Source organism: Macrobrachium nipponense, chromosome 19 (genome assembly GCF_015104395.2).
Source record: "Macrobrachium nipponense isolate FS-2020 chromosome 19, ASM1510439v2, whole genome shotgun sequence".
In the NCBI taxonomy this organism is placed as follows: domain Eukaryota; kingdom Metazoa; phylum Arthropoda; class Malacostraca; order Decapoda; family Palaemonidae; genus Macrobrachium; species Macrobrachium nipponense.
The window spans coordinates 34,875,274-34,899,895 of record NC_061088.1 but is presented as its reverse complement, the minus strand read 5'-3'; the positions used below and the strand labels follow the sequence as shown (position 1 = coordinate 34,899,895).

At 38.7% G+C, this 24,622-nt stretch overlaps 1 protein-coding gene across 1 annotated transcript in view; it reads left to right on the top strand.

Moving 5' to 3' along the window:
* LOC135211379 (F-box/LRR-repeat protein 4-like) overlaps positions 1-24,427 on the top strand; it is a gene marked incomplete at its 3' end in the record, with an annotated part of 34,410 nt that extends 9,983 nt beyond the window's left edge. Inside the window, 4 exon segments of the mRNA XM_064244694.1 lie at positions 18,147-18,387; positions 20,913-21,038; positions 22,833-23,067; positions 24,266-24,427. Of these exon segments, the coding sequence (XP_064100764.1) occupies positions 18,147-18,387; positions 20,913-21,038; positions 22,833-23,067; positions 24,266-24,427 (764 nt within the window).
* Between the last annotated feature and the right edge of the window lie 195 nt (positions 24,428-24,622).

Here is a 24,622-nt window from a genome sequence, read left to right as displayed (position 1 = left end):
AGAAGACCGCTGGTCCAGACCTGCAGCTCGATTGTCACCGTGGGTTGGTGATCGCCAGCAGTCCTCCCAGCCTAGTGGTTCTGTTAGTAGGCAGGGTAGTAGCGTCAGGTCTCCTTCACCTGTCCCTTTCAACCTCCTAGGCTACACCAGGTAGGAACGAGGCGAACAGGAGTGACCATGATGAATGCACTTCTTAAGGTCCGGTCACAAGCCTGGTTCGGTCTTGGGACCAACAGATCCTCGCTCAAGTGGTTGGAGTAGATTGTGGGGCTGGCGAGGATGATGACGCTTCCCAGACTCTCGGAGTGACCATCACCGCTGTTCACGTGACGGTCCCCCGCTGGACCAGCATGCAGAGACCGGGGTGTGCTCCCCCTCCGTTCCTCTTGAGAGGTTTCGACCTCGATGAGGACTGGGACGCGTCGGAGGACAGTATCGACTCTTTCCTGTCAGGTGCATGCTCAGCCCCACCCACCCAGACGACAGTCACGGTGGCGGCAGACGTTTAGCCTACAGTACGAGTTTAGTAACCTTCCTCGGGAAAACGTTTTCTCCAGACGGTAACGTTTTCCTAGACACGGAGTGGCCCGTACTCGCTTCTCCGACTGCTAATTCCGCTGGAAGGTGTGAGGAGCATCCAATCTTCCTCCCCCATTCCCTCTCTCCCTATGGCTGCGACGGGAAGGGGAAGGATCCTGCAGAGCGTTCTCCGTAGGATTCCGCATCGGTGACTGCGTCCCTGGAGGGACCTTGCGGGTCTTACCGGACGTAAGTCCCCGTCGTTGAGGAAGGAGGATCTTGCCCTATCCTCGATTTCTATAGGAATCGGGAGGACCACCACCTGATGAACGTGTGACAAGTTCGGGGGGTGTTTTTGCCGAGCGCATAGAATTCTTTGGAGTTTCTAGCACACTCCGAGTGTTCTGGGTTCTGGTCTTCTACAATCTGCAGACACTTGGGTGAAAACACGGTCTAGAGTGTGCGAGATGACGAATCCCAGATAATTGTTACTACGATAATCGGGAATCTCGCCGAATGCTCGAATCCTGGAATTTCTAGCGTTCGAAGGAAGTACTGCTGCTGAAGGAAGAATATCTCGAGGGGAGGGGCTCAGCTTGGATGGACCTGATGGTCCGTTGCCTCAGAAGGTGGCCAACCCACCGGGATAGACAGGAAGGGGTGGAACACCCCGGGATAGACCAGGAAGGGGTTGGGAAATCCATGGTTCGGCTTGAACCTATCATCTTCGGTGTCCTGTTCACGTAGAACGTTCCTTCATTCATGGGAAAAACTTGCTTCGCTCTCCTTTCTTTAGAGAATGAAGGGTTGTCGGCTTCCAGTCCTTATTCTTGTTCCTCAAATGGAAGAGAATTTAGGCTGGAGTCTATGTACAGAAACCTACAAATATACTACGTATATTCCCTCGCGACATGCTTCTGTTATCAGTTGAATTTTGAACGAGGTTGTAGGCACATACCGTAGTTAATTCTACGGATTGTGACCAAGACGAATAGTATTTTCTTAATTGAAATGCAACTCGGGACTGCCCTGCAACCTCCCAGGAGTTATCAGTTCTGATTTTGAGATACTTGTGGTATTGTTACAACAACACCACTGCGTTTGCATTCACCAAAATCCGTTTCGGTTAAGATGCAAATGCTCGAGCGTATTTTTTTGCGCTCGATAGTTCTAGCCGAACTCATTCCTTCTTGGAATGGACTACGTTCAGAATCTTGAGAGTTTAACTTCTCTCGATTAAGCGTGAAGACGTAGGTCTGCTTCACCTATCACCTTCGTCTTCAACGGCACATAGTAGTATTTTTTCTCCTTAGTTGAGATTCAACTAGTATGAGAAACTCCTTGTCCTTGCCACATCAGGGACCTCAGTCTCTAGAATGCAATTGACTTTTCGTCTGTGGTCACATGCCTTGAGAGAATCATCATCTTGCCTTCCAGCATCGGTGGCAACAAGATAGACGATTTGTATGGTCTCTTGGCATAACCCTTCAAAAAGGTGAGTGTCACGTTACTACGCCTCGGATGCATGACTGCTTGCCTCACACAACCAAACGCAGTCAGTCGGCAGCTGTCGAAGCATCCAGAGACCGTCACGAGCTATGCTGTGGACTTTTGTATCGGTTGATCCAGATCAGTCATTACTTTGTCCTACTTGCGTGTTTCGGTACCCATAAGTATCGACACCCACCATGGAGTGTCGTGTCTTTTTCCATTGCGGAGACGGCGAGACCGTGAGAGACTTCGCTGCAGATGGATAGACCAGCGGACGGGTACTGGACATCACTCCGAAGAATATGTAGGACAGGAAGATGGATAGGTCATTGTGACCATATCTTTCTTTTCCTTTGGGACTGCCCACAGGTCCTTGGAACCTCATTTTCCCTCCCTGGACAGTGGTGGATGCTTGCAAGATATGTTTGCTTACCCAGCTCTTTCAAGAGGACAAGTTGCATCTCGTCCATGGTGTGCTGTTGTAGAGGGTAAGAGGGATGTGAGAGTGACTGGCTCTCCCACTTCCACACCTCACCCTCCACTCCTCCTCCTTCAGGTTGAGGATAGGACTCACTCAACACTGGCTCGTCGGGACGATTGATTGCGGTAAGCCTATACATAAAAGTCCTTTTTATGTTTTCTTATCAGAATCATAGAAGCAATCCCGTTCCTTCCTCTAGCAATGGGAGGAAGGAGATTGACAATAATGCAAATCCTTTCCAGAATTTTGTATTATTGTCTACGATGCCAAATATTCTTCACAGCCCCATTTTTCAGATGAGTCGTGATCCCTCACTCATTCGAAAAGGCCCTGAAGGTCTGACTATTGATGTCTTACTCCTGATCATGCAGCTTCTATACTCCGATCAAGTTGTCAAGAGGCAGCAGGGCACTCCTCCTCGCTCTTACGACCAGGTGGAGTAGCCTAGGTGCGCAGAACTCCAGTCAGTTTTAAAGGCTCACTCAGATTCCTCCCACCAATCAGAGAGTCTTTCATTATGTTAAAGGACCGAGGGGGTTTTTGTATTACGTGTCAGAACAAATCACATTTGTCGTAAATTGTATTTTTCCTAACTATACAAACCTGAGGTCCTTTACAGTTTAGCCCACCTCATGCCACCCCTCAGTCTGAACCTGGGCCGAAAGGCAAAGTGGAGTGTTTACATCCGGGCAGGCTAGCCTGCCCGCGGTAGTTACTGCCTAACCACCTTGTTCAAGATTCAATGGCCATAATTCCAGCTACGCCGTAAGTACAGTCATTGTGTTAAATACAATTTACGACAAATTGTGATTTTTGTGATAGCCTTTATAGCCGCCTTTCTACTTGGATTAATAGGGGGCGGCAAAGGTATGCCAACATATTATTTGCAGTCTTTCGCCCTTTAAAGTGAGGACGAGATATGTATTGAACGTGAGGATGAGACATGTATTTAACGTGAGTGATTTTGATCCTGTAACGAGACATGTATTCATCCAAAATTTATGCTTATGCTTGGGAATTACCGAGGGGAACTTCAGAGGTTTGTCCTTGTGTTTTGTTTTTATGGTAATTTCTCTTCTTCATCCTTTCACTTACTGTTGGACGAAGGTAGAAGAGGGGGCGTGCTGTTGTGTTGGGGATCCCCTCTCTCTTTCGGAGGGCGGTGCCCTGGATGTGAGAGGAGTATCCTTATTAATTTAATCATTTTTTCCTCTTTTTTTACAGGACAATAGTGGTGATTGTGTTTACAGCAGTATTGGTTGGATATAGCTCTTCGTATTGGTTATACCTTAACCTTTGAATTTTATTTTACCTGTGACTCGTAGTATGGTGATACTGATCCTTGAGTGTGTACTGATCCCCTGCTGGTTAACATATTCTTTTACCACTACTACCCTGGAGTTACGTCCACTGGACAAAGCTTTCGCGCTGCCCAGTGATGTTTATCTATTCCTGATGGTAGAAGTCTGGCCAGAATATGGAGGAATGGAACGAAGAGGAAGAGAGCTCGTCAAGTGTCGTAATTCTTCTCTTCGAGATCATCATATTTTCATGTCTCCACCCCTTCGACTCCGAAGGCTATGCCGTAGAAGAGAAGGTGGTCTCCCCTCCTAAGAAGTCTCGTCACGGGACTTCTAAGGGTCTGTCTTGCTCCGGTGAGACAGGTGGGTCTTCCGCTGGTCCTCCCGTCCTCTGGGAACGGGGCTCGTCTCTCCCTTCCTCAGGGAAGAAGACTGGGACCGTAGGGGTACCGCTACTGCTGGTACCTCTGCTCCCGGCTCCAGCCTTAAATTCTTTGGAATTTCTAGCACTCGAGTGCTTTGTCTTCTACAATCTGCAAACACTTGGTGAGAGGAATCTCGCAGAATGCTCGAATTCCTTGGAATTCTGGCATCTCAGGAGGTTTTGTTTTGGTTTTCCTGTAATTCAAATGTGAGACAGACATTCCCGGTAATTGTTATTATGAATTCGGGAGTCTCGCTAAGCCATTAATCCGGAATTTCTAGCGTTCGAAGGAAGTACTGCTGCCGAAGGAAGAATATCTTGGGAGGGGCTCAGCCTGGATGGACCCGACGGTCCGTCGCTCAGTAGGTGGTCACCCCGGGATAGAGAAGAATGGGCAATAACATACTCCTCGGAATTCAAACCAGAGAGACTGTGTTTTTGGTTCAATCGTTCAATCCTAGGATTTTTACCGAACATACGTCAATCTGTTCAGGATGGATAGCACCGAGAGTTTGAATGCCTCTTCAGTGCCACTGTTTTGGGAACATCCAGGTTTCGGCTTGAACTAGTAGTCTTTGACATCCTGTTATCACCGTAGAAGTCGTCCTTCAGGAAAAACTTTGCCTTCGCTCTCTCATTAGAGAATGTAGGAGGTCTGCTTCCAGTCCTTATTCTTCGTTGTTCCTCGAATGGAAGAGAATATAGGCTGGAGGTCTATGTACAGGAACCTACAAATATACTACGTTTATTTCCTCTCAACATGCTTTCTGTTTATCAGTTGAATTGTCCAAGGTGTAGGCACATCACTGTAGTTAAACTCTACAGGTATGTGACAGAGACAAATAGTATCTTCTCTTAATTGAACTACAACTCAGGACTGCCTTGCAAGCCTCCCAAGAGTTTACCGGTTTATTCGATTTTGAGATACTAGTGGTATTGTTACAATATCAACCACCACAGTGTTTGCATTCACCGAATAGGACTGGTTTTCTTTTCTCCCATTTCGGTTTAAAATGCAAATGCTCGAGCGTATTTTCATGTGCTCAATGGTTCTAGCCAAACGCATTCCTTCATGGAATGGATTACATGGCAAATCAGGATGACAGTGAGTGAGAGCTAGTGGTGCACGGGCTGCCTGCCAGCCCTGCCTGCCGCAGCCTATTACCAGCGGGCTCTCCAAGATAGTTCAGTTGGTGTTGTCTCTCGTTCTATTTTCTCTGGTTTGCTGGAATTCTCGCATACCTGTATGACCATCTCTCCTGCATTGCCTTTTGCTGTTGCGAGAATTTCACAGATATCTCACTAGACTCGTTATCATCTTTCTGTTTTTACCTCACGGTAACAAAAGTCTGTAGCTTAGTCTTCTGCTTCATCGCACCTGCCACTGCGATGATGCAGAATGATTTCTTCAGACATCCGAGTTTGTCTTCTAAATAACTCTCGTAATTCATAGGTGTGCAATAATTCTTTGTTCACCCTGAATTGTAGATGAATAACGGAAGACTTCACTATTCCCCGCCCATGCCAGCTCTACTTCTAAGTAATAGAAATGTCCTCCCTGATCCAGTCCTTGAGAAGTGGTCTTCAGGCAGTACAATCCTGTGTTTTCATTACTGAAAGGTGCTCCGCTTTCATTGCATACTCAGACTTCTCACTGAACAGCAATGAAATAGGAGTTTTAGCATTTTCAGTCCTCTGTAAAAACAACAGGGATTAAAGCAGTCTTCACTGATTGGTGTTATCAACGGGACTTTTCTACGTCAGAATCTTGAGAGTTTACTTCTCTCGATTCAGCTGTGAAGACGTAGGTCTGCATTCACCTTAGTCTTTCACTGGCCTATAGTATTGTTTCCCCTTAGTTGAGATTCAACTACTATGAGAACTTCTGTCTTGCCATCAGGGACCCCGGTCTCTAGAAGGCAATTGAATTTTTGTCTGATGGGCGCATGCCTTGAGAGAATCATCATCTCTTCTCCCAACATCGGTGGCAAACAAGATTGACGATTTGTATGGTTTTGCTTGCATAACCCTTCAAAAGGTGAGTGTCATGTGACTACGTCTCTGATACATGACTGCTCGCCTCGCAGATCAGTCATTACTTTGTCCATCTTGGCGTGTTTCCTGTACCCATAAGTATCGACACCCACCATGGAGTGTTGGTGTCTTTATCTGCTGCGGAATATTACGAGACTGTGAGAGACTTCTCTGCAGTTGGATAGTCCAGTGGATGGGTACTTGTCATCACTCCGAAGAATGTCTGACAGGAAGATAGAAAGGTCTATTGCGACCATATTTATCTTTCTCTTCGGTCCTGCCCACAGGTCCTTGGAACCCCCTCCAATTTCTTGGACCGGTGGTGGATGCTTGCAGGTTGGTTTGTTTTTGCTTACCGGCTCCGTCAAGAGGACAAGTTGCATCTTGCCTATGGTTTGCCAAGTTGTAGAGGTAAGAAGAAGGATACGAGAGTGACTGGTCCCTCCACCTTCCCCACCTCGTTCTTCCACTCCTCTTCTTCGGTTTGAGGATAGGACTAGAACTTGCCACCTGGCTGGTCGGATGATTGATGCAGTAAGCTTATACATAAAGCATCCTTTTTATGTTTCTTATCAAAATCATAGAAGCAATCCCGCTCCTTCCTCTAGCAAGGGGAGAAAGGGAGACTGGCAATAATGCAACCCTTCCCAGATTATTGAAAACCTTTCCCAGAACTTTGCATTAATGCCTCCGACTCTAAATATTCTTCACAGCCCACAAATTTTTGATGAGTTACAATTCCTCACTCATTTTGAAAAGGCCCAGAAGACTTACCCTTGATCATGCAGCTCCTATACTGCGATCAAGTTGTCAGGAGGGCAGGGCACTCCTCCTCGCTCTTATGACCAGGAGTAGCCTAGGTGTTGTAGAACTCCAGTCAGTTTCTAGAGGCTCACTCATATTCTCCCACCAATCAGTGAGTCCTCCATATGTAAAGGACCAAGGGTGTTTTGTTAAGCGTGTAGGAACAAATCACAATTTTTGGAAGTAAATTGTATTTTTCTTAACTATACAAACCTAAGGTCCATTACATTCATGCCCACCTCATGCCACCCTCAATCTGAACCCGGGCCGAAAGGCAAAGTGGAGTGTTTACATCTGGGCTGGCTAGCCTATCTGCCTGCCAACACGGTAGTTACTGCCTAACCACCTTGTTCAAGAATTTAACGGCCTTAATTCCAGCTACGTCAAAAGTAATTCCTTATGTAAAGGAACCTCAGGTTGTATAGTTAGGAAAATACAATTTACTTCCAGAATTGTGATTTTTTTTAGGGCTAAAGTTCTGTGGTGACTGACCTAAGCATGCTAAGTATGGGTTGCAGTATTGCCAAACCTTCCCAGCGATAGTTAGCATACCTGCCTGTTAGGAAGACCTGTGGGTTGCTGATGTAGAACCTATGGGGTCAGGACTATCCATGCCACGTACCGATACAGTGTAGTCAAATTTGTTTAATCTTGTGGCTATAGTTTTGCTAGAGTATAGGGGAAAAACGAACCTTCTGGGATGTTTGTCATGATCTCTAGGTAAACTGTAAGTGCTTGAACTGGTTTTTATTATGTTTGTCTGCTAAATCTAGTTTACTTAGAATGGAGATTTCCTTCTTAAGGAATCTCATTCTTGGTCAGGAATGACAGGCCAGAGGACTAATAATTGCTGGTCAGTCGTTTGGGTGATGTCCCCGTCTAAGAGAGCCCAGTTTGCCAATAAGAGTGCTCCTGATGCTAATGCAATCAAGAAGATCACCTGTTGTAGACTGTGAGTTGTTGTGGCTGTATCAGGCCTGCTGAATTTAGGAGCTGATCAAAGTCTAAGCACCTTGCTCGGGCACCAATTAATTGGAGCCTTTCAAGAGCAGGTCTTTGTAGTGCAAAGGACCACAGAAGGGAAGGTGACTATACTAGACTAGTCAATCCTGAATTCATAAACCAATGGTTCAGTTAATGCTGCCTGGTATGCCATGATTTTGTCTTCAAAAGGGATAAGAAAATTTAAGTGTTGCCCTAGAAATTCTGACTGGGCTCTTGGCATGAAAATAATCTGACCATATCTTCCATGCATAGTAATGGTATTGCCTGATATATGAAGTCTGTGGTTAAGTATATCTTAAGTTTCACCAGGACACTGAGTTGATTAACAGCTCTCCTAGGGCTAGACCAAAGGAATAGATATTTTTAATGTGGCTAGGAACCCAATTGGTTTTTCCTTACATTCCTTACTAGCAGCAGGACCTACAGCTTATTGTAGGATCCGAACCACATTATATCGAGGAATGAATTTCTAATCACCAGAAAAATATAAATTGCTCTGATTCTATATTGGCAGAGCAGGGAGTCGAAACTCACGACTACCAAGAATCGGTAGGCAAGTACGTAACCCAACTCATCAAATGGGGAACATGAAGTCTGTAGTTTTATGAACTAGTTACCTAGCAATGTTTAGTGAGTAATTTTCATGCTAGATATTTAAAAGAATCCACCCGTGGTCTCGTATCAGAAAGGAGGATCCATAAACGATTTTCCTTCTTACTGATGGGAGTAAAACAGCAGACAGTAGTGGAATTTGTCTCTTCACCCATTGTTAAAGTAATAGGAACCAATACCTGTTTGGCCAATGTGCGACTATTAAGCAGGCTGTTCATTTGAAGGTTAGTTTGTTTTTTTTTTGCCAACACCTTTGAGATCTGGAACAATGGAAGGGAAAAGATATATAGACTTCCATTTATTCCAATCTTGTATAAAGGAATCTCTTGCTGTTGACTGGCAATTTGTGATTCTCGTATGTGTGAACAGGTCCATTTCCAGTTGTGGCAGCATGTTAGCTATTGTCTGAAAAGAGTGGTTGTCTAATATCCACTCTGTTAGGCTGTTTTCCTTGATAGAGACTATTACATTGAGAGGCCCCTAGAGGTGAATTGCTGACAAGTGCCAGTTCTTGCTTGCACTATCGAAAGATGGCTAGCATTATCATTTTGATTTTGAGGAGGTGAGCGTGATTCCTGACCTTTTGATGTAGGACTTAGCAGTTATGTTGTCTAGAAACCAACCAAATGTGTCCTCTTCTGGAGGTTTTTGAGTTTTTTTGAGAAACAAAAAGGCAGCCATCAGCTCCATGAAACTTGCATGACAATTCCTCAGAGTAGCTGAACACCTCCCTTCCACCTGACGACCCTCCCAACCTGTCAATGAGGCGTCTGTATGTGTTGTCACTTGTACAAACTGAGGAGCCAGGGTGACCTGTTTTGCCAGAGACTTCCGGGACCAAGGCCAAAGTATCTACAACTTTTTAAAATCTTTTGATAGGTCTGTCTCGCATCTTGTTTCGTGCATGCGATAGCCAAAACAAAATTGTTTCTTTTGTTCCAGTATTAGTATTGGATCTGTAAATGATACGAATTGCACAGGCTGCCTTACGCTCTAATTGCAGTTTGGAAACTGGGCTGTGAAAGGTGCATTTTGAGGACTTGCTTTATTCTGTTTTGAGTATGATGGGGAGAGACAACAGGTGTGAAAAGTATCCCAACACAGTCCCAGCCACTGAAAGCATCTGCTAGGTGTGAGGCAGGATTTTCCCAATTAATTAGCCACTGCTCTTAGATTTTTCAAGCATACTTTCTTGCAAGCCCCCAGATCAACCAGTCATCTAGGTAGGCTATACATAGTTGTATATCGATTTCTCGAAGATCTACCATTACTAATTTTGTCACATTTTAGACCTTTAGCCAAAAGGGCATGACTTGGAACCTGTACATCTTTCCTATCCAGAAACCTCGGAAGGGTCAGATGGGAACGTTGACAGGGAAGTGCCAATATGCAGCTTTCAGATCTATAGCTGTCCAAGTCCCCATTTGAAGAACAATTGAAACATACTAGGGTAACAGTAGTTATCTGGATACTTTGGCAGACAATATGCTTGTTCATAGTTGATAGGTTTGAGGATTATTCTTTGTTTGAAGGAATCCTTTTTTGGACACTGAAGAGGCATGTTTGTATTCTTTGTTTGAAGAAATTTTTTTGGACATTTTGAAGAGACTCTTGGGGATGATTATATGCATGTTTCTGTATGGGTCCATCAACAGGGATGAGACATTTTCCACCCAGCCCATTTAAAATTAATGCTGTCCTCCAAGGGCCAAGGGAAGACTTCCATTTCCTGTAGCATCGTCAAAGTTGACCTCCAACCATACCATTCCTATAGGTATCCACCCCTTCCTCTGCCTAAGCCCTTGATAGGCAGTCCAAGGTGTTGCTTTTCTTTTTCCTACGAGGGTCTTTGGACCTAGTGTAAAAGATTTCCTATTGATGTTGTCCCTTTGCGAGTAGTCCCTTCTGACCACCCACCTGGTCAGAAGGTGGGTAAGGGGAAATATTGTTTTTTTCCTGAATTCCCCATTTTCCCAAAAGAGAGTAGTACTCTATACAATTCTGTTGGCAGGCTTGCTGTTTAAGTTTTTTAACCACAACAGACAAGTCCTTACAGAAGGAATACAGGTAGTGTTCAAGTTACGATAATTTGTCTTACGACAATCCGATTTACGACGGGGTTAGCAATTAATACTGATAAGACAACATTTGAAAAATATATTTGTTTAAATTTTGCTCATAACGGGTGCAGGCAGCAGCGTACTAACAATCAGGGAGTGAGAGACCAGATTACAATAGCCTAACTTTATTCCATCTTGTATTTGAGGAAAAAAAAAAAAAAAAAAAATAGGCAAAAGTGAATGATGAAAGTATTGTTTTGAACATTATATTCGTGCGGAAATGTGTACAGCCATGAACAACTGAACGAGAAATGTTTGCTGAGTACAACCGAATTGGATAACAACATCATTTTGGCTTGTATTTCAACCATCGTATGATGGCAAACAATTACTGTAGTTATGCTAAAAGTGACTGTAGAATAGGACCGATATATTTTTTATATAGATCAAAGATCAGCAAGGAAACATACTGTTAAATTTAAACCAAGTTGTAGCTGAAACTGAACACTTTTTGAGCTGCTAATGACTATTATCATGCATCAGCAATAAGGATAAAACTCCGTAAACTTATGCCATGAAACGCAACCATAGATAAAAATGATGAGAATTTTAATCAAAGTTTTTAGGTCTTGAAAAACAGAATTTACATTTACTGTTGTTTCATGGCGATAAAAGATAAATAATTTAACGGTAAAGTTTGTACTATGATGAAATCAAGTGAAAATAGCAAATGGAATCTAAATTTTATTTACACAAACATCCCCACAATGCAATTTGTTAACGAAAAAATAATTTAGTTCACGAGACTTATTAAATTCATATTTCGACTTAAAAGAACGTATAGCGAAAAATGACCTTGTCTCGTATAAGTAAAATACTATCTAGATATTCTTTCATGCTAACTAGAAGGAAGAAAATTTGCTCCGAATTAAGTTGAATATAGTGAATAAACTGGTATTTGCCATCAGCTGATTTCCAAGCCAAAACATTGACCACTTTGTTACTATTTAATGATACAATAATATGAGAATACATACAATATTATTGGATACAGCAATGATAACTTTTTAAAAGATTCAAGGAAAAGATGCATATTCGTTATGTTTTTATTTCATGATAAATATACGAAGCCATCAGCATCCTGACATCGCTCAGTTATGCTGATATCAGTCCGAAAAGGATCATGGTCTGATTCCTGTTTTGTGTCCAATTTTTTTTTCTACTGATATATCATAGTCAGAATGCATTGAACCTACAGAATTGGCTTATATTAATAAATTACAATATCATATATGTAGTATACAGTAGGCTGGGCTACTGTATTCGTATGTATACGATATACCATGATGTCATCATCATCATTGTGTCCTCCTAGGCTAAGAACTGTTAATGTTCTAATAAGGGTCCACAATAATACAAAATGTTAAGAGTCCTTGTATAATTTTTATTAGACTTTTACAGAAAGCTTTCAAACCCTTCCCTGGGTTCATCTTCAGTCCAAATGAACAATAAGTTACAACATGTACAGAGGTAAATTTAAAAAAAAAAAAATGAGTTGTTGAAGATCGTTGACAACGGACGTTAGCTCGTTAACAAGCTAACGACCATAGTCAACAATCTTCAACGACTTGTTTTTAAATTTATCTCAGTACATGTTGTAACTTATTGTTCATTTGGACTGAAGATGAACCCAGGGAAGGGTTCGAAAGCTTTCTGAAAAGTCTTAAAAATTATACACAGACTCTTAACATTTTGTATTATTGTGGACCCTTTAGAACATATGAGGGCCCCAGAACCAGAAAGTCGTATATGCCACTTCCACGGATTTGGAGTTATGCATACTGGTAGACTTGGCAACCTTTTCTTTGTGTATTTGAGGCATTTCTAGGCCATTCCACCATTTACATACGGTCGAAATTCCTACTGGGACAGTCGGAATTATCGATTTTAGCTACAGGAAAGAACATGACTTCGAGCGGTGCTGGCAGCTGCTCGGACGCTTCATGAGGACCAGATAGACGCATATCACTAGCGCTGATTAAGCCATGAAGAGCGCGTTCACTTTTTGTGCGGTAGCGAATTCTAGGCCAATGAGCGTTTTTCCCATAAAGGCGCGTGTAAGCATCGACCATCAGCGCAGCTTACAATCTCCCGCCAATGTTTACATCTCACTTCAGTGATCATAGCGGGAGATTTAATTACGATTTATCCGTTGTGTTTGTGCTGTTATTTTGTCTAAATTTACTCTTTTTTTATTTGAGTACATTATGTCTTCTCTGGCAGTGATGTGAGCATAGTGATGTCGTGCAACATTTTTTTTCATTATTAGAATAGTAATAATAGTCGTAGTACTAGTAGTAGTAGTAGTAGTAGTTAGTAGTGGATGATGGGTCACAGCTGTAGCGATGTTTGGAGCTAACAGACTGCAATCTGATCGAGTTAAGTCCCCTTCACATTGCAGCTTCTATTAAAGGATGGGGGCCCTAGTAGTAGTAGTAGTAGTAGTAAAAAAAAAATTATTATGATAATATTATTATTGTGTATTATTGATGGTTAAACATCATAGTGATTCAAGGTTATCATCGTCAACATCATTATTAAACCATCATAATATTATTATCTATCATTATTATTATTATCATTATTATTATTATTATGATCATTATTATTATGACAATAGTATTACTATTCTATTATAGTATTTTCTTGTGATTGATTATAAGTATCGATGTATTATGATGATGAAAGGTTATCATCATCAGTGTCATTATTATTACTATATTATTGTACATCATCATATTATTATTACTATTATTATCATCATTAATCATTATTATTATTATTATTATTATTCCCATTGTTATTATTAGTACATATTATTATTTCATTATTTATCATTAGCAATACTCGGTTTCTTATCACAAAAATGTATCGTCTTTTCAGCACACTATTATTACTTATCAATATTATTATTAATAGTATTATTATCATTATTATTACCAGTATTTTATTACTATTTACTCTTATTAATATCATCATCATTATTACAACAATATGATAACACTTTATTATAGTTTAACACATTCAATTATGGTTTAAGTGCTTGTTATGACTCAAATATTAAAAAAAATGTGAGTTTGGCAGACATTTGAATGCTAGCGCGCAAGCGCACCCAACAATTTTTTTCACATTTTCACAAAAAAACTTATAAAGAGTATAGCTTTCAATATGAAACTAAGTTTAAATCGATATCTTTCTTAGAAGCAGAGTAATGAATGATAAACTTTGAGGCCAATTTACTCATTTTTTAAAAAGTGGCATATACGACTCTGGTTCTGAGGCCCTCATATATACTCTCGCGATAGAGTTTTTCCCTACTAGCTTGTTAATGTTATTCAATTTCTCTTAGTACTGAATTATTATAAGCCAATGCGTTTTGAACATGGAGTTTTAGCTGAAATTAATAATTACTATGCTGTATATGTATAAAGTATACTGTGTAGTGTAAGCTAGGCTATCCTATATGTAAAGATGGTACTGATTATCCTAGTGTAGGCTAGGCAATATTCTAGATAAGATTTTTCCAACAAACGATGGGGTTTTTGGAACCTAACCTCATTGTAAGTAGGAGAATGACTGTATATTATGTAATAATGAGGGAAGCGACTTGTTGGAGCCCTCCATTGTTTCCATTCACGCTTTTATGCGCCACTCTATAAAAAGTCAGATTGCTTGCCATAGGGTTCTCACCAGACTTTTGTGCACACCAGCAAAAATTGTTCTGGAACATTTTGGATGCCTTATGATGGTGACTTCCAGCAAGGTGGTAGTTATGATATTTTAGAGGTGGATACTCTTATGAAATTCTGCTGAGGGCCTGGCCATATCTATATATTAAGGGAGCGTTTCCCCTTCAGAAGGAAGGTGTAGCATTGCCTATTCCTTGGTGGAGTTTTCCAAAACTGGGATGACTGTGGCAAATGGTTTTAATTCTGCCATTGTCTCTGGTCTATTAGTCACTACAAAATTCTGAAAATCTGTGAGCAACTTGGGGTCCTGGTAAAGGGTGTCTTCTATAGCTTTTAAAGGTAAGAAAAGAGTTTCTGGTAGTGGTCTCTCACATTTACAGCTTCGATCATAGATTTTCTCTCTTGAATTAGATATTTACTATAGGGAAAGAAAATGGGCATCAAAGGATTATTAGTATCATCAGGGATGAGTATTAGAGCCCTATTTTGTTTTGATCCGAAGTTTTGAATTCCGAACTGGCCATTTAGTGGTTTCCAGTCTGAATTCCAACACTAGACCTTATTTGTTCAGCATTTGCATCCCCTCTTACTTTTGGGTTGCAGGATACAGTACTTATATGCTTTGGAGTGTACTTGACTGACTTAAATTCCTTTTTGGAATCCTGCTTCATGTCCCTTATATATTGTCATTCTGTGGCAAGGACATTTTTTGTTATTCATAATTTCCTTACGGAATTGATCAAATGCTGCAAACTGTGTATCACTTTTAGGAAGCTTGTGTGTTTTGACAGAGCTTCAGTAACTGAACTGTAACTTCCTGTTAACCAAAGGGCATTAATTTCAGTGAGAGTTAGGTGGATCCTAGTAGTATCCCTTTTGGACGAAAGATACTCTTCAGCGTAGATAGCTGTATGAGGGATAGTATTCCTTCTAGGTTTCTCCCATGGCTGGCTGAAATTTGTCTCAGTGATCCATCTAGGTTCAGCAGGGCCATTTCATTGGCAATGCCCACTTCATATTGTGTAGTAAGAATGTCACCCCCATGTAGAGATTCCTCTACTTCCTCTGTGGGGTTAACCTGGGAGGAACTGGGCCCAAACATAAATCTTGTTCTAAGAAAGGGTTAAGATCTGCTGCCAGAGTTCTGTCAAAGATATGATTGCCACTTTCCTTGCCCCTAGTGAACCCTAGGACTCACTGGGACAGCTTAAAATGTGCTGTTTTGTCCCTAAAACCTGCGGCCAGTAGCATAGTACAAGTTTCATACATATTCGTATCTGGCTTCCAAGCAAATTTTCATTGTTTTTACAAGGACTCTGCTCATGGCAGGTGGTATGGGCCGTACCCAGTGGCAAAAGCAGACAGAGCAATTTGCTGCAGAACCCTTGAACAGAGGGTCCTGCATAATGGCAACCCTGTAGTGATATAAAGCAAGCTGTTATTAGAAGCTAGTTTGTATTAATTAGGTTAATGTTGGAACCTCTGTAGTTCCTAATACGGTTCCTATATTTTGTAACAAGTTCTATTAGAAATCTATTTTAACTTATCCCCTTTGAGGTTTAAGTTTGTTTTGACAGCTGTATTTAGTTGTATTAGTCCTGTTGCAGTGACCCTGAAATTTTAATTCAAATTGTCATGCCATTCAGACTACCGTATATACTCAGGTATCATGCGACTTTTGAAGACCTAATTTTGGAGCTAATTTTAAGGGAGTCGCATCATCCTCGAGATATAAAATTCAAGTATGTAGTAATCACATGTTAGTATCGTATGATAAAATACAAACATAATGGATATGCATTTTTTCCATGGATCTTTTAAAAAGTTATGCTCTACTTCACTGCATCCAATAATATATGTATTTTCATATTACTATTTGTTAGTATTATACAATACAAACCGCAGTCAGTGTTTTGGTTTGGAAATCAGCCGAGGGCAATTGCTTGGTAAATTTGTTTTGCTGTATTGAACGCAAATCAGAGCGACTTTCTTGCTTTTATTTAGTGCAAATTAATCTCAAGGTACTCTTATTTATATGGGATATGGTTATTTTACGTTATTTGAAGTGTTTTCCAAGTCCAAATATCACTTAAAAACGTATCGTTTGTGAACAAAATTTAGTTTTTTTTGTTGTTAGTAGATGGCACTGAGGGCCTGTTTATTGCATAAACAAAAATAAACTGATTTAGTTCAACATTTTCACTAGATCTCGTCAGAATAGGACGAGCTTTACATATTTATCTTTTATTGGAGTGAAAACAGTAATATGTGTTCTCTCATGCCCAATAGTTTTGATTAAAACATGTTTATCTCAAATTTTGTTTACCGTTGAGTTTGATTGTACTATACCGAAGTTTGCAAGAGTTTCATCCACGTTGCTGATGCACGATAATAGTTGTTAGCTGATCAACATTCTTTCCTCAGCTTCAGCTAAAACTTACAGATTAAATGTAGCAGTATATGCCCTTGCTGATCTTTCCTCCATAGCGAATAAGAATGTACTGTAATTATGTAAAAATGTATCAGTCCTATTCTCCTTAACGTCATTTGTAACACAACTACGGTCATTTTTTACTATTGCATGATGGTTGAAATTCAAGCAAAAAGCCTGTTGTTATCGGATTCGGTTCTTAGCAAATCGGCTGTTTTCTGGATGTATACGTTTTCAAAACTAGTATATCATTACTAATGATACTTTTGGCATTCTCTTTTACTTTTTTAAACTTAACTAGAAGATGGGATAGATAAAGCAATGGAGGAAAAGGGGTTTGCCCAAATAAAAAATGAAATGGATAAAGAGGAGGAAAAGACAGCCTATTGTTATTTGGTCTCTTAAATTGAACTCACATGATACGTGAGATATGTGATAAAATAAGTATTTAAGGGTGAAAATTTGGGGGTCGCATGATATGCGAGACCACGTGTTACACGAATATATATATGGTAATCTTCAATGAACTAAGATGGTTTGACATGGTCAAGTTGAACTTTTGTAAAGCTAGTAACAAGAGGTCATACATGTCCTACATGAAGGTAGTTAGACATCATTTCTGGGTTTGAAGAACAATGTATTTGTCCATCCTTATTTGTGTAATATTCCAAAATACTGTTGGTTTTTTTCTTAACTTTAAGGAATAAAAGTTTCTGCCTTAGCTAAATATATTGTTCTTATGGGTTGACCAGACCACCAAGACAAGTGTTTACCCTCTCTTAAGGCTGCCTGCTTAAATATCCTTGTTAGTAAACAAGGCTTGGAAAATTGTAGTTGGACAGCCATTTGGGTGCAGAGTAAAGTGAACAGAGCACTTTGATGATACAGCAGTTCTCATGTTATGGTGGCAGAATTTTTGTATAATTTTGAGTGGTGTTTATGTATTTTTTTATAAAGCTTGGTTCAGAACAGCAACCCGTGACAGTACAGTAATTCTTATGCCTATTAGTAATTCACTTTTTGTAGGTTGAACATTGCTTATTGATTTTAATGAGATTTAATGCCCATCATCATTTATGTCAGTGTTATTGGATGAAACTTGATCAGATGTGTGTGATTGCAGTAATACCTATTAAGAAGTTTCTGCACAATAGTGTGTTAACAGATATTTTTATTGCAAAGAACAGTTAAAACATGTTTGTCTGAATTTGTAATTATTGAAATTACTTTTACAGATCGGAAGAAGATATTCTTGCTGGAGTACAGTTTCTGCTGTCTGAAGAGAATCTGAAGAAATTAATGGAGGATGATCATGGAGAAGTAGATGATGATGATGAGGAAGGCTGTGAGACCCTTATAAGAGAAGAAAAAGCTGACTTTGATCACCTGCAAAAAGAAAAGAAATGTGACCTAATTGAAGATCAGCTGGATTCTCTTGATATTAGGACCTGTGGAGGTTATTTTGATATGTTGCCTGTAAGTCAGTGGAATACTATTGTATATGTGCCTTTTATGAAAAGTAGATATACAGTGGTACCTCGACATACGAAAGGCTCAGCTTACGAAAAATTCGAGTTACGAAAGCAAATACGAAGATTTTTTTGGCTCTACTTACGAAAATAGTTCAGGATACGAAAGGTTGTTGCTGTAAAGTCCCGAGATTCGCCCGGACCACCAATATCAATTTTAAAACTCGCGCGCCGCCAACTGAGTAGACTCGCCACCATCCTCCCACTCTCCCATTGGTTCCTGATGCTAGTCACTGCCATAAGATCCTGCTCTACTACGGTATTGGTCAGCATCTCTCCCATCGTGCTCTATGTAAAGGTGTTCTTCTTCGGCCATTGCTTCGCACCAGCATTATCGTACGCACATGGAATTCGTTCGTTCATATATACGATTTCATTTGTTAACGTAAATTCGTGTTAGTGATTTCGTTGTACTACTTTATCGTGTTATGTGAGAACTTAATTAGTATACTACATAATTTAATTACATACAGTATAGCCATGGGTCCCAAGAAAGTTGCTGAAGTTCACAGAAAGAAGAGGATGCTTTCTATGTAGACAAAAATGGAGATAATAAAAAAGCATGAAGCTGGCATATGGTTGAGTGTGATCGCTAAGGAATACGGCTGAAATCCGTTGACGATAGGTACCATCCTTAAGCAGAAGGAAGCCATCAAAGCAGCCACACTTTCCAAGGGCGGGACTATTTTGTCCAACAAGAGGAGCCACGTGCATGATGAGATGGAGAGGCTGCTTCTTCTATGGACTGAGGACAAAGAATCGCTGGCGATATGATAACCGAGATTGCAATCTGCCAGACGGCCATTGTTATTTTCAGCTATTTGATTGCCCAGGCCGAAGATGACGGAGGAGAAGGGACATCGACAGCAACCCCAGACTTCAAGGCTTCTTGGGGGTGGTTTGATAAATTCCGTAATGGACTGGCATCCATTTGGTGGTGAAGAAATGGAAATTTTGTAAAAAACGTAAAGTATAAAAAAGTAAAAAAAATGTAAAAATAAAAAAAAAAGAAAAAAAAATTAATTTAAAGTTTTTCGTAAAGTTAAGTGTTACGGTTTTGTTTATGTGTTTTGTAAAGTTTAGTTTATGTTTCCTGACATTTTTAATGTTTCGTTAAGTGTACGTACTACGTAACAGATTTTCTGCCGTTTTTCCTCCTTCTCTGTCGCCACTTTCGGAGATAGCCTCACTCGAAAGGTAAGGTTCCACATTTTACTACATACGTACGTATGTACGTACAGTATTTCTTGTATACCATGTACACTAATACACTTTATTTACAGGTACATATTAGAAGTACGTATTAAGTTAGGTATTGAATGGTCCAAATTGTTGTATTTCATTGTTTATTGGTCAATTTAGCTTTATTATAGAATTTACTGGGGTGTTTTTGTAGGGCTTGGAACGAATTAGGCATTTTACATGTAAAGTGTGGTTCAAGATACGAAAAGCTCAGGTTACGAAGGCTGTCTCAGAACAGATTAATTTCATATTTTAAGGTACCACTGTGCTGTACTTGCCAAATGACCAAATGATGCTGCCTGCAGTAGATGGCAGAAGTTTTAAGTTATGTTGCTTGTAGGTGAGAGATTGGACTATGAACATTGGGACATTCTGCAGCTGATGTGTGGATTGTGTGTGTGATATTGTTGTGCATAAATAAACATTTAGTTTTTAAATGTGGTTCATCAACCAGACTTAGAATTGAAATATTTTGTTATGTAGAATTTGAGCATTTTAGTTTGTTAATTTAAGTACATGGTTGCTCAGTCATATGCCATTATTCTTTTAGCCTAATTTAGTATGTACATATCACTCAGTCCCTTTCTGTCCTTGCTTTTACTGATTGCATATTTCTTTCTGCATAAACTTATTTTCTACATTCTTTAAAAATGCTGGTCACAGCTTGTAGCACAATGAGCAGTAGTCACTCAGTGCTGGTTGAATTTTCCAACTTACAGAGGCCCTCATTTTCATACCAGATTCATCCTTTATTTTTTGTTTGTAAATATATTTTTTTTTTATCTTACATTAATTTTTACAGCAAGGTTAGACAGTGTGTTGATTTGTCTGTAAAATTGAGTTTTGGTAACCTACTAATTTATCAGAATAAATTATTTTTTTAAATACATATTTGATTAATACTTAGTTATTCTAATGGTTGGATTGATTGTAATTTATATAGTACAAGTTGTAGTCTACAAGCATGTCATATTAAAGTTACTGCCTTGGGAGTTGTCTCTGTCTTTCATTTTTCATAAGTAGCAAGACACTTGTTGCCTTTGAGCAGAGAGTAGTTACACACCTAACTAGAACTTTCACAGCAGTCATTTGCAACACATCCTTGTAATGTATACACATTGTTTACATATATTTTATAAAATTCCAGATAGATTTTCACCTTATTTTGAAAAGGTTTCTATTGTATCTTGTTGATGAAATATTGATGGTTAATGAAATTTTTCTTTTCAGGAGGAACTTATCATGCACATCCTTAAACAGTTGGACATAAAGTCTCTCTGTCAGCTTTGTTGCACTTGCAAACTACTCCAGAAGTTTGCCTCTGATCCTTTCCTTTACATCAAGTTAAATCTAAAGGTGAATATTTGTTGTTCTTATAAGACAGAAGTGCACATAACATAGCAGTAGTAATCATATTATCCCTGTATGCTTTACCAGTTTAAGTCATTCAGATGGTTTTAATTAGATATATATAAACCTTAAAACTTCATTTCCTATGTATATTGAACTGGCAATGTGCTTTCCAAAAGAATTTATATGAGTAATGTTTTGTTAGTCTTTTGAAACAAAAGCTGTCAATATGTTAATAATCATCTTAACCATTTGTGATTGGCTGTCATCAATTGACTACTATTTATAGCTTTGGGGTGATTTCTGGGTATCGTCCCCTTACAATCAAAATTTTGCGCCATACAGTTTGAAAGAATTTCTTGGAAAAGTGTTCAGATCACTTCCATAGGCCTTAAATGACTTCTGGTAGCTCTTGCATGGCAACTTGAGTCGCTCACTAGGGGATAGAGGGAGATCAATTTGACTTGTTTCATTGGGGAATATACATACTGCAGCTCTCATCCCAGGATGTCTCTTTAAAATATTTTACCATAAATATACTCAGAATTTGTTACTGATTTTAATTCTTATCTGTTATCATATTGTGTGAGCTGTAATTATAATTTTACAAAATAAAAAAGAAATTATTAGAAAAAACATGACTTGTTAAAATTAGCTTATTTTTATGACTGTCTTTTGGAAAAGAGGCCCTGCACAGGGTTGGAAATGTTCACTTCCAACTTCCTGTGGAAGGTACAGAAAAGTTTTTACATTTTTAATTTTTTTTCTCGTAGCATGTACACATACATACATATCTTCTTCTTACCATTGGTGTGTGGTTTTTTTGTTTTTATTTTTAATTGGCCAACCTTAATTTAGCCCGGTCTAGGGATGTGCTTAATATATATATTAAACCTATCCTGTAAGGGTTAAATCACTCATTGGTCCACATTTTCTCAACTTAAAGCCTTATGGAAGTGCATTACAAGCATGCCTAAATTCAGATAAAAATAAAAAGGCTGTATAAATATCATGAAGTATTTTTACAAAATATGTTACAATAATTCTTTCATATAAAATATTTGGATTGAAGGCTGTATAAATAATGAAATTTGTTAACAAAATGTTTTATAATTTTTGCATTCAATAAAGTATAAAATACCAATAAGATGGTGATAAACTGCAAACGCTGAAGATGATTTTGTATAATCTTATAAATAATTTCTCAGTATGTTTTTAAAATTGCAAAGTTCTACCAAAAATCTAACATGCCTCAGAAATTTGGTGAGGTAATAGAGAAAGATATAATAATCTTGAGTTGGCGTTTGTATCTTTTGTAAGAAGTTGCTGCCTATAGTTTACTTTACATGATACTGTAGTCTAATCTCTACAATCTTGAGCTGCCATGGCTTTTTCCTGTTGTCTTTCATGGATTTTTTACCTTAGTACACGGCTGTTCTTCAGTAACTGGTTCCAGTTATAACTTTTCTCTTTTAAGAGTGAATCCTTTGCATAACCCTCTGAAATTTTGTAATAATCAGTGGTTTGGTTGAACTAGATCATTATAATATTGTATTACTGGTAATCTTGATCACATTGTAAAGCGTTAATGAAGGCATGCTGTAAACCTTTATGACCAATAGTAATACGTATATTTGTTACAGCTAAGAATTGATTCCTTTATATTAGCTAGTTAGAATTTGCAAGGAACTATTGTAAAATGTATCAAGAAAGTCTTGACATATCAGCCTAGTTGATAAGAAAAACCTTTGCAGAGATGACACTAAATATAATAATTTGAATTTTTATTTTTAATTTCAGAATTGCTGGTGGCTAGTTAAGAACTCTACCTTAGAATGTTTGAGAACAAGATGTTCCCTCCTTGCATGCCTTGATTTATCTTGGTGTGGTCCTTATAATGCAGTAGATACTGGCACCTTTATGGAATTCATACACACATGTGGACGACAGCTTACGACTCTTCGGCTCAACAATTGCCATTTTATTGACAATTATTGTTTGTATATGATAGCAAATGTCTGCTACAATCTTCAAGGTAAGGACCCTCTATATATATATATATATATATAATATATATATATATATATATATATATATATATATATATATATATATATATATAAATATAAAACATGCAAATTATTTACTGAATTAGTGTGGATTTATAGAAAAGAACACAAATGCTATAGATCATACAATTTTGCTGTAGGTAAATTCTTTAAAATGTTTGAGTAGAAATTTTAGAGGGGAGGGGATATTTATATGGGAAATAGTTTAATTTGAGGGTTATAGAATTAATATTGTAGAGGACACTTAATATTTGCAAAAACAGTATTTTTTAATTATTTGTGATGATTGACCTTTTTATTATATTTCTCTCTTCCCCTTTATCCATGGAGTATGTTTCCCTTGCCATGCCAGAGAATACTCCAAGTGTTCAATACAGTTTGAAATCTTAAGGACACATTGATAATATTGCAAATTAGTTTTCTATAGCAGATATTCACTCTTTAAATATTTCATTTATTCACTTTCCCACGTTACTTTACTTCTCACGTTACTTTACAACTTCAAATTCTTTAAGCATTTTGACCAAGTTTCCATTCTTCATTTATTAGCAAATCCTTCTTGCGTACAGAGTCAAGAAATAACTGTTGACTTTTGTATCTGCTTTGTAAATAAAATTTTTTACATTGATAAATGAATGATGATTCTTCAAATCGGTATAGAGTGCATGCCTCCCAAGTCCAAGATTTTTCAGGTTTTATCATGCATTTCTATTATTTTTGTAGATTAGAAGACAAATGTGTGCTCGCAAAGGTTTATTGCTCACTTCTTTATTCTTGTATACTGTTATATTTGCTTTGAAATGTTACACAATTTTAAAATTTTTGTTCAACAGAAAATCTTTAAATTGTGAGTTTAAGTATATCAGTGTGAAAGTGTTTCACAGCTTGAATATTTTTGTCTAGTATTCTTTCCTGGAATAGCTGATGTTTCCCTCCAAAAAAGGATTAGTTTTATTTTTCTATTAATATTATTTTATTAATTTATTTAATTACTCTCACTATGCTATTCTTATGTCAATCATTTTATGAGTTGCTTGCACTGTTCTGTTCTTCATCATTGTATGAGTTACTCTGAGTATTCTTATGTTAATGATTTTATGAATTACTTTCACTGTTCTGTTCATAAGTTAATAATTTTATGAGTTAATTTCTACTTATTTGCAGAACTTAGCATGGCCAACTGCAGTAAAGTAGATCATCTTGGATTTAGAGAGCTGAAGAAAGCCAGAGGGCTTAGCCGTCTTGATTTATCAAGAACTCGCATTGACTTCCACACCCTTCAGCTTTTATTGCAACATGCAGGAAACCTACAACACCTAAGTTTGAGTATGTTTCATATATACCTCTGTATGTCTGTAGAATGCATACAAAGTCAGCAAATGTAATGCATAGCATTCTGAGTGATATTTGGAAGGGTTATAGAGACACATTGTTGTGGAATGGAGTACAAAGGGCAAATTGAAGAGAAGACTGGGAACAAGCAGGGAAGATGATAGGAGTGTATATAGATCTAAGTAGATA